This window comes from Oncorhynchus nerka, linkage group LG21 (assembly GCF_034236695.1).
Source record: "Oncorhynchus nerka isolate Pitt River linkage group LG21, Oner_Uvic_2.0, whole genome shotgun sequence".
NCBI classification, from domain to species: domain Eukaryota; kingdom Metazoa; phylum Chordata; class Actinopteri; order Salmoniformes; family Salmonidae; genus Oncorhynchus; species Oncorhynchus nerka.
This window is the reverse complement of record NC_088416.1, coordinates 10,704,888-10,722,071: the sequence shown is the minus strand read 5'-3', so window position 1 is coordinate 10,722,071 and position 17,184 is coordinate 10,704,888. Positions and strand designations below refer to the sequence as shown.

The following is a 17,184-nucleotide window of genomic DNA, read 5'->3' as shown; positions in this document are numbered from 1 at the left end:
ATTGCAAAAAATATTGATGTGGATATCTACATTACATACACTACATGACCAAAAGTATGTGGACACCTTTTCGAACATCGCATTCCAAAAGCATGAGCATTAACATGTCCCCCATTTGCTGCTATAACAGCCTCCACTCTTCTGGGAAGGCTTTCCACAATGTTAGAACATTGCTGCGGTGACCTGCTTCCATTCAGCCACAAGAGCATAAGTGAGATTGGGCACTGATGTTGGACGATTATAGGCCTGGCTCGGAGTCTGCTTTCCAATTGATCCCAAAGGTGTTCGATGGGCTCGAGGTCAGGGTGCTGCGCAGGCCAGTCAAGTTCTTCCACACCGATCTCGACAAACCATTTCTGTATGGACCTTGTTCTGTGCACGGGGGCATTTCCGTGGTGAAACAGGAAAGGGCCTTCCCCAAACTGTTGCCACAAAGTTGAAAGCACAGAAGTCTAAAATGTCATTGTATTCATAGACTGTTCTCTCTGCTACCGCACGGCAAGCGGTGCCGGAGCACCAAGTCTAGGTCCAAAAGACTTCCTAACAGCTTCTACCCCCAAGCCATAAGACTCCTGAACAGCTAATCAAATGGCTACCCAGACTATTATGCTGCTGCTACTCTTTATTTTCTATTCACTTTAACTCTAGATGCACATATTACCTCAATTACCTCGACTAACCGGTGCCCCTGCACATTGACTCTGTACTGGTACCCCCTGTATTCAGCCACACTATTGTTATTTTACTGCTGCTCTTTAATTATTTTTTACTTAACACTTATTATTTCTTAAAACTGTATTGTCGGTTAAGGGCTTGTAAGTAAGCATTTCACTGTAAGGTTGTATTTGGCACGTGACAAATATAATTTGATTTGATTTATTATGTAGCTTTAAGATTTCCCTTCACTGGAACTAAGGGGCCTAGCCCGAAACCATGAAAAACAGCCCCAGACCATTATTCCTCCTCCACCAAACTTTACTGTCGGCACTATTCATTGGTGCAGGTAGGGTTCTCCTGGCATCCGCCAAATCCAGATTTGTCCATGGACTGCCAGATGGGGAAATGTGATTCATCATTCCAGAGAATACGTTTCCACTGCTCCAGAGTCCAATGGCAGCAAGCTTTACACCACTCCAGCCGATGCTTGGCATTGGGCATGGTGATCTTAGGCTTGTGTGCGGCTGTTAGGCCATGGAACCCCATTTCATGAAGCTCCCAACGAACAGTTCTTATATATATATATGCTACCCCCACTTTTAAAATCTAACTTGCGCCCCTCCCTGCAAGCAAGTATGGCTGAAATAGCCAAATCCACTAATTTGAAGGGGTGTCCACAATACTTTTGTATATGGTACCATGTTATCTTACCTTAGACATACATATAACCATTCATGATGGGACAAAGACAAGGGTCATTTTGTGCATAGGGTATTTTTAATACAAATACTGTCATATGAATTCAGAATTTACTTTGTTAGAATGCAACACAAAATGTATCTATAGAAAACATGGTGCTACTCTACAATGTGATTGGGAGATGTACAGTTATTCACAGTCCAAATAGCCTTCAGGAAATACAACAACATTTAACCACAAGATTGTCAACCATATGGAAGGTTGATTCCCATTTTTAGACATGTCAGGTATTTTGTATATTCCTATAAAGGGGCAGTATGTTCCATAGGTTAAAAATATCTATGCCATGTTGCAATATCATGGGACTATATCGTTTACATAATTCATATTAGCAAATATTTCTACCACACACGCCCTCAGATTATACAGACAAAGCACATGGCTATAGGGACCAAAGCATCGGCAATGCCACAGTTCAGAACTAGAGAATCATTTGCTCTACACACCTGAAAATCTACTAGACTGATCCCAGATCTGTTTGGGCGCTGCACAGCCAACTCCTATGCTCATCGATGAAAGCACAAGCAGATCTGGGACCAGTGTAGGCATCTACAGCAGTTGAACCATGGTCCTTTTGGTAGTGGACCAAATACAAAGTGGAACACAACATTGCAACTGACCAAGAGAAAATGGGGAGAGAAGGTCAACGGCAAAGTTCGATTAGCAATAATCTGTAAATATGGCCTAAAACAGCTCAATGACCTCTATGGAGTACTGGCTGATGTCCTTGGACAGCTTCATTTTGTGGAGCTCTTGAAGGCTGCTCTCAATCTTCCCCAGTTCAGAGAATAGTTTCACCTGGAATGGGTAGATGGAGATAGACGTTAAATGAAACCTTATAACAAAGAACCATATACAGCATGTGCGTCGGCGAGATGAAGTAGATGCACAAAGTAAATTGCAGTAGTGTGTCAATTTCCGCAAAACAAATAAGAGCGTTGAAGCGAGTGTGTAAACTCCTCAGCTGGGTTGGTCACGTAGCTAGCACGTTTTAGAAGCGTGGAGCAAACCAGTGCACATGCCCAGATACTCTGTGTGTCAGCAAAGTCTTGGATCGTGCTCATCCTAATATCGTCGATGTAGCAACGTGAAAATAAGAATTTGTTCTTAACCGACTTGCCTAGTTAAATAAAGGTTAAAACATTTTTTTTTTTTTTATTAATACGCAGAGTCTACCTTTGTGAAGTTATAACACAAAACGGCTAGCATTTATAATTGCAACACTTGCTTTTCCAATTTGAACCACTGGAGAGGTAAACATTCCTCCCTGGGTGCCTCAACGGGTTTTATTCTCACGGCAATAAAAACACATTATGACAAAAATGCTCAAATATAATTTGGACCAAAGAGAAAGCATATACCTGGGACTTGACAAAGCTTTGGAGATTAGACAACAATCCTTTGGCATCAGGAGCCATGACCAAGACTGTGAAATGAGCATCCAACAACAAGCACACCCAGTCAATGATCTGGAAAAGGAAATTCAGAACACACACATCAAGTTAAATGCTATAAAATGTCATTATATGCATTCACCTCTTGTATAACTTCCATGCTTCCATGTACCAACCTGTGTCATCGTGGGCGATCTTAAAACTGGCGTTTGTGTGTAGACGCCTTGGGAAGATTTAAAATAGACAAACTGGAGGTACTGAAGAAAGAGCTAGGAGAGGAAACAGAAGGATGCAACCATCAGTCTTTCAATACATCCTCATAGCTAACTGCAATTCATAAATTGGTAGTAAAATTGAAGGAAAAAAAACATGGTATATTGCAGGAAGAAAACAAATATTCACATTTGACTGTTCTTCAACCGAAGAAGACTGGAAATTGAATTTTACTTCCTGAATCAACTTGAATGAAATGGAATTGATCCCAACGATGGCATATTGTCAAGGAGATGGGACACAGGTATCTACTCACAATAACCTGCTGAGTGTCGAGGTCCTTCAGGTGGGGGAGCAGGAGGTTGTCACTGTAGGGCGTCTGCAGGACCTCATTACTATGGCAGCACAGTTAAGTTATAACACCTCCACACAGGTTTAAGAGTCATTTCTATGGACTGGTGCTGTATATTAGCGCAAGGTAAACATTATGGTGCATTGCAGCCGACTGTTGACAATGAAATGTGCCATTGTTATTTCATTTAATCTATCCCTATTAAATGATCAATTCAACGAAACAACCAACTCAACAAACCTATAGTGAGAGGATACAGTAACAGCCTTGTGTTGGTTCAATCCCTCTGACTATTGATGATTCTGTGAGTCAATGTATGTCTATCAAATACACTGTTCAATCAATAATAACATAAGCAGATATTACTGTAGTCTTGCAATGGAATAGTGTTTAGGGAGATGGTTGTCCAGACTACAAAAGGATACAGTAGCACAGCCTTGTGTAGACCCACGGGGCAGGCCTCTAGCTGCAGTGTGTGGTTCTTCTTATCCTGGGGAGGTTTGGGCTGGTGGTTGGCGTCACAGCTGTCCTCCTCAAACAGAGGTGGGCTGAAACCGTTCTGTTGGCCCCCCCGGGCCCCCGCCGCCACCAGGCCCTCCATGAAGGACACGCTGTCCGGCTCCAGACTGACCATCTCCACGTCGCCGTCTGGCACACTTGAGGAGGGAGAGTGACACACGGGCGTTACAACAACAATCCTGACTTTAGGCTATTTATATGAGTTGACAAACTATTGTATTTGCAGGAACAAGACTTGGAAGCATTGGAAATGGTTCAAACGAAACAAGTTCTAGAAATAAAGCACTTCAAAATAAGCATCATTTAAAAGCAACACACAGAGACCGCTTGGTTTACAATGTGGTGGAAAAAATATGCATTGTACACAATGAATAGAAACTTCAACCATCAAAAGAGAGGACAACAATTAGACCAACAAATACATGACCAAGCTCCTGCACTGGTAGGAAACACTAGCCTGAGCTTCACCAGAATTAATCTTTTTCACAACGTATAGGTTGTCACAAAAGACGCCCCCCTCATACACTATCGAGTTAGACTGACCTGATGAAGGTTTTGAGACAGGCACACGTGACCACCTCAGGGATGTCTGGGAAGAGCTGCAGGCACAGCTGACACAGGAAGTAGTCCTTGTGCTCCAGGGACAGCAGCAGGAGGCCGGGACACACGCTGCAGAAAGACACACAGAACAGGTCAGAACCAAACCAAGGGACTCAACAACAGTCTGTGAAAATACTAGTATCCTAGTATTCTTTCCTTCATTGCTACTGATGGGTGCAGAAACTGGATAGGTACCCACCCACCACAATGTCTTCACCTATCATCATTCGAGACCACCTAAAGCAAGACAGATTCAAGTTCAAGCCCGGAGAAAAAAAATAACAAAACCGGATTGGGGGGGGGACTTTGTCAAGACTGAGACCGGGAGGGTGACAAGCGGTCCGAGTCAAGACCGAGCCACAAAAAAGTCAAATTCAAGACCATGATTGTAATTTCGGCGAATCACCACCATAATAAGAGCTCAACATGTCCAGTACTTCTGTGTTCATATTTCAGAACAACATATGGATTCTTTATACATTCAGATGTTAAAAAATGCATGCTGAGGGAATAGAGCAACTCAAGAAATTATTACTAACTCAAACAGTGGGGAACAGACCTTCTACACCAGGGGTGTCAAAGTCAAATGGACGGAGGGCCAAATAAAAAAATCAGCTACAAGACGAGGGCCGGACTGTTCGAATGTTCATTGAAAAATTTTTAAATGACGCATATAGTCTAGTGAACCTAATTGAACCTACTGAAAACCTAACAAATATATTACAATATGATCAGATAAATAAAGCAATATTTTCTTATGGCTCTGTCAGTAATCTTTAATTTTCAACAGACACAAAAGACAAATTTCCTTTATATAAATATCCCCATAACATGAACATTAAATGAAAGAAACCGGTATTCAAGGCACCATCAGTAGACTATATTTTCTATTTTAGCAAAAGTGGGCTAAATTTACTTCAAAGAAAAAACAATAATAGCAATTTTCTATCATCCACTCAACTGAAATATTTTTAAAATATAATTGGATTGAAATACAAAAAAATAAAGTGCAAAAATCTATTAATCAAAAACAACACTTTGTTTAAGGAGAAGTAACATGCAGTGAAAACAAATATTAAATTTTAACTTTTAAACTTGAACTGAGTAAAAACTCTAAATATGTGATTGCACAGTAATGTTCACTTGTTTGAGGTTGAGGGTGATACTTGGTGGTGTCCCATCTTTTCCACAAGTTCATCAATGTTCGGGTAAGGCTCTGAGCTGAAGAAATCCTCAGAATTGAGTGGAGGTGTTCAGCAGTAAGTCGACTTCTGTGTGATGTTTTGTTCAGGTTCATCAAAGAAAACAGTTGTTCACACAGGTATGTGCTGCCAAACATAGACAACGTTTGAGCAGCCTGGATGCGCAGCTGGGGCATTGTGCCGGGAGGAAACAACTCCGCAGCACCCACTGCCGCATATTTTGCCCTCAGTGCATCATTGCATTGGAGGTCAATCAACTCCATTTGGAGGTTTGGTGGTGAGCTTTCCACGTCAACAGCAAATGGGTTACCGAGCAGTTCCAACCTGCTTTTTGTGCTTCAAAGTCAGCAAATCGGCGTCGAAAGTCAGCGGCAAGCATACCTATTTTATCAGCCAACTGTGTGCTCGGGAACGCACTGGTAGAGAGCTTCTCTTTCATGGTCTGGCAGCTGGGAAAGTGGCTCAAATTTTCTTTCCGCATCTGCGTCTCCCACAGAGTCAGTTTGGTTTTAAATGCCTTCACTGTACTGTACATATCAGAGATGACACGATCCCGACCCTGCAGCTGCAAGTTTATTGCATTCAGATGACTCGTAATGTCACACAGAAAAGCCATTTCACACAGAAACATTTCGTCTCGGAGTTGTGTTGTGTCTTTCCCTTTGCTGTCCAAGAACAGACAAATCTCCTCACGAAGCTCGAAACATCTTTGAAGCACCTTTCCCTGGCTTAGCCATCGCACCTCTGTGTGATAAGGCAAATCACCATGCTCCGTTTCTAACTCCGTCAGAAATGCCTTGAACTGGCGGTGATTCAAACCTTTGGCTCTGATAAAGTTAACTGTGCGCGTGATGATGCTCATTACATGCTCCATTTTCAAGGCTTTACCGCACAACGCTTCCTGGTGTATGATACAATGATAAGCTGTCAGCTCACCTGTCGCGTTTTCCTCTTGCATCTTTTCCCGTATCTTCGCCACCAGTCCGCTCCTGTGTCCACACATCGCAGGTGCTCCGTCGGTTGTCAAACCCACGAGTTTTTCCCAAGGCAGCTCCATCTCATTTACACATCTTGACACCTCTTCATACAAATCATGCCCGTAGTTGTGCCATGCATAGGACGTAAAGCCAAAAACTCCTCTGTCACGCTTAGGTTGGAGTCCACTCCGTGAAAATTGACAACTGGGCAATGTCAGAAATGTCGGTGCTCTCATCCACAGCCAAGGAATATGCAATAAAATCTTTTCCCTTTTCACAAGCTGCTCTTTTAGATTGATGGACAACTGGTCTACTCTCTCGGCAATGGTGTTTCTGCTCAGACTCACATTTAAAAAGAGTTGCCTTTTTTCTGGGCAAACTGTACAAACTTTAATCATGCAGTTTTTGATGAAATCCCCCTCCGTAAATGGCCGGGCTGATTTAGCGATCTCTTCTGCCAAAATAAAACTGGCCTTGACAGCAGCCTGGCCTTGTGATTTGGCTTTTTTGAACAGAGCCTGTCGAGATTTGAGGCCTCGTTTAATTCCTCTGCCTTTTGTAGCCTTTGTTCCATGTCCATATTCTTGTTTTTGTCCGCGTGTTTCGTTTCATAATGTCGTCTCAGATTATACTCTTTCAGTACCGCCACACTTTCTCCACACAGAAGACACACAGGTTTTCCAGCTACCTTCGTGAACATATACTCCGACTCCCACCTTGTTTGAAACCCCGGTTCTCAGTATCCACCTTCCGTTTTGCCATTTTTGATGGGTATCTGAAAGTTAATTTTACTGTGATGCTGACGACTGCTGTGCCAATAAATATTGAAATGAAGCAGCCTACTGCTCGGTGCGTCACCTTTGCATTGTGGGAAATGTAGTATTGGTGCGTAAAAGATCTGCGGGCTGCCGGCTTGCCCTAATAATAAATCAAGATCATCCCAGGGGCCGTAAAAAACCTTCTTGCGGGCCGGATGTGGCCCGCGGGCCTTGACTCTGACATATGTGTTCTACACCAAAGGATTTATAAAATAATTACAACAATAATTCTAATTACATTATTCTTTTCAGTGATGTTCTGTTTTAATCTCTTCAGCTTTTGTTGGAATGGAAAGGTTAACACTGAAGAGAGAGAAAAAAAGATCCAATCATGATGTTTTGTTTTTGTGGTCTCTGGGGAGATAAATCTAGCTAAGACGAGCCATTAGCTAGGCCATCAAACTAGATAGAAGGCATCTGCCATTCAACTGTATTAGGGGCAACATTTTGGAGTGACAGTTTAATCAACCAACCAACTTCTGACTTGTAATAGGTGGTACCATTTTGACAAAAAAAACATATGGTAACTTCTGCCTTCGCAAAGGCCAACTGTCCACTGTACAACGAGGAGCCGTAGTTTTCCCACTGTACAACGAGGAGCCGTAGTTTTCCCACTGTACAACGAGGAGCCGTAGTTTTCCCACTGTACAACGAGGAGCCGTAGTTTTCCCACTGTACAACAAGGAGCCGTAGTTTTCCCACTGTACAACGAGGAGCCGTAGTTTTCCCACTGTACAACAAGGAGCCGTAGTTTTCCCACTGTACAACAAGGAGCCGTAGTTTTCCCACTGTACAACAAGGAGCCGTAGTTTTCCCACTGTACAACAAGGAGCAGTAGTTTTCCCACGGTACAACAAGGCGCAGTAGTTTTCCCACTGTACAACAAGGAGCCGTAGTTTTCTCACGGTACAACAAGGAGCCGTAGTTTCCCCACGGTACAACAAGGAGCAGTAGTTTTCCCACGGTACAATGAGGAGCAGTAGTTTTCCCACTGTACAATGAGGAGCAGTAGTTTTCCCACTGTACAATAAGGAGCAGTAGTTTTCCCACTGTACAACAAGGAGCCGTAGTTTTCCCACTGTACAATGAGGAGCAGTAGTTTTCCCACTGTACAATGAGGAGCAGTAGTTTTCCCACTGTACAATGAGGAGCAGTAGTTTTCCCACTGTACAATAAGGAGCAGTAGTTTTCCCACTGTACAATGAGGAGCAGTAGTTTTCCCACTGTACAACGAGGAGCCGTAGTTTTCCCACTGTACAACAAGGAGCAGTAGTTTTCCCACTGTACAATAAGCAGCAGTAGTTTTCCCACTGTACAATAAGCAGCAGTAGTTTTCCCACTGTACAATAAGGAGCCGTAGTTTTCCCACGGCACAATAAGGAGCAGTAGTTTTCCCACTGTACAATAAGGAGCAGTAGTTTTCCCACTGTACAATAAGGAGCAGTAGTTTTCCCACTGTACAATAAGGAGCAGTAGTTTTCCCACTGTACAATAAGGAGCCGTAGTTTTCCCACTGTACAATGAGGAGCAGTAGTTTTCCCACTGTACAATAAGGAGCCGTAGTTTTCCCACTGTACAATAAGGAGCCGTAGTTTTCCCACGGTCTAGCTAGCCATCTTCTGTTGTAGACTAGTTGCAGAGGCTGCAGCAAGTGTTATATCAAAGAGGATGTTGTTCCTAATTTGTTAGCTTCTCCCTTTTCAAGAATAACTTTCAATACGAAGATAAGTCGTATGTACATCCACTACACTACTTTGCACCAGTGGGGATTAAGGGAGTACACGCAGTGATTATATGGCATAAAGAGACACTCTTTAACTAAGAGCACACTCTCCTACGTGTGCTGGTATTACGGTTGTTTACCTTTCAGCATCATTAACCTGGTCTCACATACTGAAGGCCAATAGGTTCACCACTGTACTAACCTGTCACACACTGAAGGCCTAGTGGTTCATCACTGGGCAAACACGGCTATAATAGATATAAAGACTTCAGGTATTAATGTTTCAAGAAAGGAGTGTATATATTTGGCCTGGCGAAGCAGTTTTATGTGCTTAATGGAGAGAAGTGTATCATTCTGACTTTTTTTTACTCCGCTGGTCTCAGGAAGAAATTATGAGTCTCACTGTCCGAGACCGAGTGCAAATGTATCCGACAAAGAGACACTCAAAAGGTGGTCTCACGTACTTCAACACTGATGCCTTGCTAGATCGGTAAGGATGGAAGCAAGACACACACCCCAACTTGCGTAACAAGTGGATGGCACCAACACTACTACGAGCTGTCGACCCTGTTCACATTCACTTTCCATGCACCCAACATAGCCCATCATCCTGATAACCTCCCTGTCCAAAGGACCGATACTCCCGTGCCGTAGGAGGTCCAGTCAACTCAATGCCACCCTCACCTGTGGCAAAGGCACTGTGTTTGCACCAGCTGTGCCAGGGCTAAGGGAGTGTAGAAGGCTGTCTCGGCCTGGCTTCGGGCCACCAGGTGGCAGGCCAGCTGGCCCACCGAGAGCTGCAGGTCCTGGGCATCGCCTCGGGAGACTAGGGCCTCCACCTCCCTCTGGACCTCATCCACTGGACCAGTCTGGTGGGGTTGAGGTTGAACACAGTTAACATTTCCTTGAGAACAATTACATTTGATAGAAATACGCTATGAAAGGGACAGGTAATTTGTCATTCACTCAACGTACAACATCAATACCTGTGTGAGACTATCAAAACAGAAGAGCAAAATGAATAGCGGATCTAAAATACCTTGATAAGCTCCAGTACTTGGTCCACTGTGAGGGCTTGCGCTGATTGGCTCTTCCGACTCAGCTTCTGTACAGGGGAGGACCAATCAGAACAGGTGAAATTAACATTAATCCATTCCGGTGGTAAAGTACTTGGGTTAGGATCAATCAATTCTGGAAGGCAGGTTAACTTACACTCTTCCTGGTCTCCACTATTTTGGTGGGCCCCTGTGGCTGATCCCCATGGAGTAGGGTGTTCCAAGAGGGCACAGCCACCGACGTTTTGGACACTACAAAGCCGCAAATTAAATAAAATCCAACTCAATAAACTGTTTGTTTAAGATTACATTTCAAGGGATGCTATTCAGATGCAATTTCAAAACAGTAATGTACACATTCAGTACATTAGATAGGTGAGGGAAAGGTGAGGGAAACGTATACAATGACGTGTAAACAAGAGTGATATAGCTTCATCTGAAATGGCTTTCGATTCACTACTTTTGAGCAGGAACACAAGGACTTGTATTAAAAGCAGTGCACTGTATAGGGAATTAGGGTGCCGTTTTAGATTCAACCAGGCACTGTCAAGGACGACTAACGCCACTCGGGTGACTGTTTTACTGAGGAAGTGCCGCGTTACCTGCGATCCCAGTGTGTCGTAGTTTCCCCAGGGCCGAGGCCAGAGAGGACTTCTGACACTCGTAGGGAATGACAGAGAGGGCCTTGCCATGAGGGACAAACAGCTTCCCTAAATAACACCAGACCTGAGGGGAAATGAAGGAATGATCATTGATATAAATAGGAGTGAAGTGGGTCTTTAGTACAAGATACAAGCATAAAGTCATTTGGTTGAAGTTTGTGAGGCAAATAAAAAAATAAATAAATAAAATAAAAAAAACTCTAATTTCTGAGTACGGTATTCCTACCTGTCCATGGATTCTTCCCGCCATCTCCTTACCAGCCTGAATAGTCTGGAAATTAGTATTCCAGATGCAGAGGAAATCTGAAATTGAAAAAAAAAGAAGAAAAAGGATCGGATGGATGTCAGCAGTGTGGTGAAAGCTCCCGAGCAAACACAGGGAAGATATCACCATGTTGTTTACACGCGTCAAATCAGAACTTTGAAAAGTACGTATTTAGGGGGTCGATGCTGGATTGGGCGAATGTGTGTGAGAATCATGATTCAATCAATTCATGAAGTAAACTACAACTCCACTTTTCCGCATGAGGAAAATGGACATTTCTGTTGAGCTCCTGAATTGACACGGCATTGATCCCAACTCTGATATTTACCTTTGCCAGTTCTGGCGGAGGGATGGGGCACCCCCACCACAGCCACATGAGCTTCGTCCAGGGCCACTGCCGACGCAGCTCCCAGCTCTCCCTCCCCCACGGGCAGCCTCAGGCGCAGGCTGCGAGGCAGGGCCTGCACCCCCTCCAGCTCCACATACCCCCGCTCCGCCACCACACTCTGGTACACACAGCCGTTAGGGTCTGGAGAGAGCGAGATAGAAGACAGAGATGCAAGTCAGGTCAATCATAGCCTTATGTCACCAGCACATCACTGAGAGCGCAAGTTTCTCATTAAAACACTAAACACGATCATGAGGCTGTAGCTACGATGTCCGACAACTGCGTTTCATTGTTTGTTAAGTGCTTCATTGATATCAAATGCAGTACCATTTCAACAGTATTATCTGAGGGGGGGAAAAAAACACCATAAAAGCTGTAATATGTAACCTATTGGGCTACTCGATCAAACTCACATAGAAATGAGAGTTATAGATCTGTCACGCTTTTGAAAGCAAGTTTAAGTGGTACATATGTTCTATGTGCGCTATTTCTATGCTTTCGGTTCTTAAGTTTAGTTTTCCCGTCTTTTACTTTCGGTTTTGCACACCAGTTTCAAACAGCTGAAAACACAAGATTTTTGGTTGTTGAAAAGATATTTCACTGCAGTTGAGATGGTACATTGATTCGCCACACTATATATCGCTTGTTTTGTCACAAACTGAAAATAGGCTAACTATTAGAATCTTAACCAGGAAATGCCAGAACGATTTCTGCATAATGCGCCTTGGAAGATGAATGAACATTACTACTTGAACATTTCTAACACATTACTTTGGCAGGGAAGTGACGGCCGTACTCACACAGGTAGAGCAGGTTGAGGTGTTTGTCCCGGAGAGAGGCAGAGAAACTCAATGGGGAAGCTCCAGAGTCTTCTCTCTCCAGCCTATACTTCTGTAGGGTGTTGGGGTTGAGCCTCTGCACATACAGGAAGTGCTCCCCTTTCTGTGACGGACAACAGGGAAGCTGTGTTAAACACGACATTGTGGCACAGAATTCATACTTGCACAAAACATTGCGTGCTGCAGATGGCACTGCGTTTATGCCTGCACGTGGCAGGTCACCGAGTAGACGGCTATTCAGTGTACTGGTGTACCGCGAGGAAAGGATATTCTACCTGCTCTGTCGTGAAGAGGACAAAGTGCTGTTTCTCTGCCACGATGCTGGTGCTCCACCTAGGGGGTAACATGAGGACATTGTCAACTGTGTGCATCTCACACAAAAAAACAATTGTTTACTCAAATGAGCCAAGTATTTACAGCAATGTGGACAGAATGATCATAGTCGCTGACTCACTGTAAATAAATATGGGTGCAAGTTTAAAAAAAAAAACAATGTTCAGTTGATGGGGCGGCAGGGTAGCCTAATGGTTAGAGCGTTGGACTAGTGACCGAAAGGTTGCAAGTTCAATCCGAGCTGACAAGGTACAAATCTGTCACCTGTTCCTAGGCCGTCATCGAAAATAAGAATTTGTTCTTAACTGACTTGGTTAAAATAAAACAATTAAAATGTCGGAAGTTTTACATACACCTTAGCCAAATACATTTAAAATCAGCATTTCACAATTCCTGACATTTAATCCTAGTAAAAATTCCCTGTTTTAGGTCAGTTAGGATTACCACTTTATTTTTAAGAATGTGAAATGTCAGAATAATAGTAGAGAATGATTTATTTCAGCTTTTATTTCTTTCATCACATTCCCAGTGGGTCAGAAGTTCACATACACTCAATTAGTATTTGGTAGCATTGCCTTGGGTGAATTTTGGCCCATTCCTCCTGACAGAGCTGGTGTAACTGAGTCAGGTTTCTAGGCCTCCTTGCTCGCACACGATTTTGCAGTTCTGCCCACACATTTTCTATAGGATTGAGGTCAAGGCTTTGTGATGGCCACTCCAATACCTTGACTTTGTTGTCCTTAAGCCATTTTGCCACAACTTTGGAAGTATGTTTGGGGTCATTGTCCATTTGGAAGACCCATTTGCAACCAAGCTTCAACTTCCTGACTGATGTCTTGAGATGTTGCATCAATATATCCACATTATTTTCCTGCCTCATGATCCCATCTGTTTTGTGAAGTGCACCAGTCCCTCTGCAGCAAAGCACTCTCACAACATGATGCTGCCACCTCCGTGCTTCACGGTTGGGATGGTGTTCTTTGGCTTGCAGACCTCACCCTTTATCCTCCAAACATAACAACAGTCATCATGACCAAACAGTGGTATTTTTGTTTCATCAGACCAGAAGACATTTCTCCAAAAAGTACCATCTTTGTCCCAATGTACAGTTGCAAACCGTAGTCTGGCTTTTTTATGGCGGTTTTGGAACAGTGGCTTCTTCCTTGCTGAGCAACCTTTCAGGTTTTGTCGATATAGGACTCGTTTTACTGTGGATATAGCTACTTTTGTACCCGTTTCCTCCAGCATATTCACAAGGTCCTTTTCTGTTGTTCTGGGATTGATTTGCACCATCTCCAGGAGACAGAACGCGTCTCCTTCCTGAGCCGTATGACGGCTGCGTGGTCCCATGGTGTTTATACTTGTACAGATGAACGTGGTACCTTCAGGCGTTTGGAAATTGATCCTAAGAATGAACCAGACTTGTGGAGGTCTACAAATTTCTTTCTGGGGTCTTGTCTGATTTCTTTTTGGCACCGAGTTTGAAAGTAGGCCTTGAAATACATCCACAGGTACACCTCCAATTGACTCAAATGATGTCAATTAGCCCATCAGAAGCTTCTAAAGCCATGACATAATTTTCTGGAATTTTCCAAGCTGTTGAAAGGCACAGTCAACTTAGTATATGTAAACTTCTGACCCACTGGAATTGTGTCAAATAATTTGTCTGTAAACAATTGTTGGAAAAATGACTTGTGTCATGCAAAGTAGATGTCCTAACTGACAAGCCATAACTATAGTTTGTTAACAAGAAATTTGTGGAGTGGTTGAAAAATGAGTTTTAATGACTCCAACCTAAGTGGATGTAAACTTCCGACTTCAACTGTATATATTTTTATATCCATGGCTCTGAAAGAGAATACGCCAACCAGCCTCTATAGTGGTGAGACTAAAGCCAACCAGCCTCTATAGTGGTGAGACTAAAGCCAACCAGCCTCTATAGTCGTGAGACTAAAGCCAACCAGCCTCTATAGTGGTGAGACTAAAGCCAACCAGCCTCTATAGTGGTGAGACTAAATACAACCAGCCTCTATAGTGTTGAGACTAAAGCCAACCAGCCTCTATAGTGGTGAGACTAAAGCCAACCAGCCTCTATAGTGGTGAGACTAAAGCCAACCAGCCTCTATAGTGGTGAGACTAAAGCCAACCAGCCTCTATAGTGGTGAGACTAAAGCCAACCAGCCTCTATAGTGGTGAGACTAAAGCCAACCAGCCTCTATAGTGGTGAGACTAAAGCCAACCAGCCTCTATAGTGGTGAGACTAAAGCCAACCAGCCTCTATAGTGGTGAGACTAAAGCCAACCAGCCTCTATAGTGGTGAGACTAAAGCCAACCAGCCTCTATAGTGGTGAGCCTAAAGCCAACCAGCCAACCAACCAGCCTCTATAGTGGTGAGACTAAAGCCAACCAGCCTCTATAGTGGTGAGACTAAAGCCAACCAGCCTCTATAGTGGTGAGACTAAAGCCAACCAGCCTCTATAGTGGTGAGCCTAAAGCCAACCAGCCTCTATAGTGGTGAGACTAAACCCAACCAACACGAAGGTTACGGATCGCTAATCCAGACTAGCGTCCATTGTCTGACCTTATGACCTCCTCCTCTGACAGGACATCCTCTATGGGCTGTTGGGGGGCGGAGAGGAGGGAGTCCAGGAATCTGACTGCCCCTCTCTGAAAAAGCACCACAGGCTCTCCCCCTGGGGCAGAGTGGATCCGCCATACATCAGCAGTCACCTAAGAGACATGCAGACACAGAGCTAGTTAAGACCGATAACTGCGAGACATCGCGAAATGACCGCAAAGCCAGAGGAAAGCCTGAGATAAAAAAGGAAATGTATGGCATAATTTGATTCAATTATGGTACAATGACTTCTCACAGGCACTGTTCGTGTTACCGTGCAATTTGCAGAGTATGTCACCATATTGACAAAGTCAAAGCAGAGGAGGTTGAAATTGTATGCGTGTGTGAGAGGGAGCTCATACTTACAGTTGCTTTAAATGCTTTGTCTAAATTGAGGTCTTCATCTTTCCAAACTCTGATGACCTAGTGAGTAAACATTTATTGACCATGAACAACATGAAGACAACCACTTTATTTCAATAATCAAGTCCAGATGTTTTAAAATGTGTTCAGTTTCTATGTTGGTGGAAAGTGTCCACAAGTGTTACCTTGTTGTCGGAGACCACTACATATTCCTTGGTCTGAAAGTTGAACACTGCAGGACAAGTCAACAACTGTCCCTGTTTCACCGTCCAGCTGCCCAGAGGCTTCCGGTCTGAAACCTGTCAACACAGCACCTCATAAGTAAAACAACACATGCATTTTACAACACAAACACAACCTTTGTCATATTATTGCGGTAAGTTACGTTCATATTCAAATACAAGACTTGTGTGACTACCTTTTTGAAAGTGGCACCAACGTCAGCTAACCAAACAAACCCACGCCAAGCAGCTATCTAGTAGTACTGTTCTCATTGAAAGAACAGTACGTGTGCTAACGTCCACCTATGTGCATGTCGATTGATTCAAGGAAACCGTCTGAATACGCAATGTGTTGCTAGATAGTTGATGAACACCATTGCAATACTGGTAAGAGAGGGAGAAATTGTTATATGTAGCTAGCTATATTTTGAAACGCTTCGGATCCCCCCCCCCCACTGCAATGGACACGAGTGTCCCATCAGCTGAGCTGGTTCAACATTTCAGCCACATATATTGGTCCACATTACCTTGTATAAAGTGACAGATCTCGTGGAATCGGTGACGACGGCATGGTCACTGTCTCCATCCAGTTCAATTCCCTGAATTGGCGAATCTGAAGCATTTTGAGTTTGTACAAGTCCGCACAACGTGAATCCCTCATACAGCGCCGCCATGCTGGATGAAGAAAATGAAAAGAGCAAACCTCGCGAGACTTACCCACGGCTACCATAGAGTGTAGTGTTTTAAAATGGGAAACTGCAGTAAAATATGACAGCGCCCCCCTGTGACTAGGTTATGGTATTTCATATTGAGTTCTGGTATTGTTGTGTGGTGCCTGTAGCGGTCAGTGACCCTGTGGGTATATATTAAATATACACTATATACAGTGGGGGAAAAAAGTATTTAGTCAGCCACCAATTGTGCAAGTTCTCCCACTTAAAAAGATGAGAGAAGCCTGTAATTGTCATCATAGGTACACTTCAACTATGACAGACAAAATGAGAAAAAATAAGTATTTGGTCACCTACGAACAAGCAAGATTTCTGGCTCTCACAGACCTGTAACTTCTTCTTTAAGAGGCTCCTCTGTCCTCCACTCGCTACCTGTATTAATGGCACCTGTTTGAACTTGTTATCAGTATAAGAGACACCTGTACACAACCTCAAACAGTCACACTCCAAACTCCACTATGGCCAAGACCAAAGAGCTGTCAAAGGACACCAGAAA

At 43.6% G+C, this 17,184-nt stretch overlaps 1 protein-coding gene across 1 annotated transcript; it reads right to left on the bottom strand.

The window, feature by feature from the left end:
* Positions 1-1,415: 1,415 nt before the first annotated feature.
* On the bottom strand, positions 1,416-16,660 carry LOC115103878 (nucleolar protein 11-like). The gene is made up of 18 exons (XM_029624901.2): positions 16,485-16,660; positions 15,922-16,035; positions 15,740-15,796; positions 15,338-15,486; positions 12,699-12,756; positions 12,385-12,526; positions 11,525-11,725; positions 11,158-11,234; positions 10,872-10,995; positions 10,427-10,521; positions 10,254-10,319; positions 9,899-10,083; positions 4,438-4,563; positions 3,801-4,031; positions 3,340-3,418; positions 2,987-3,079; positions 2,778-2,885; positions 1,416-2,214 (listed from the first exon to the last, which is right to left on the bottom strand). The coding sequence occupies exons 1-18, from the start codon at positions 16,629-16,631 to the stop codon at positions 2,101-2,103; spliced, it is 2,166 nt and encodes a 721-aa protein (XP_029480761.1). The 5' UTR covers positions 16,632-16,660; the 3' UTR covers positions 1,416-2,100.
* Between the last annotated feature and the right edge of the window lie 524 nt (positions 16,661-17,184).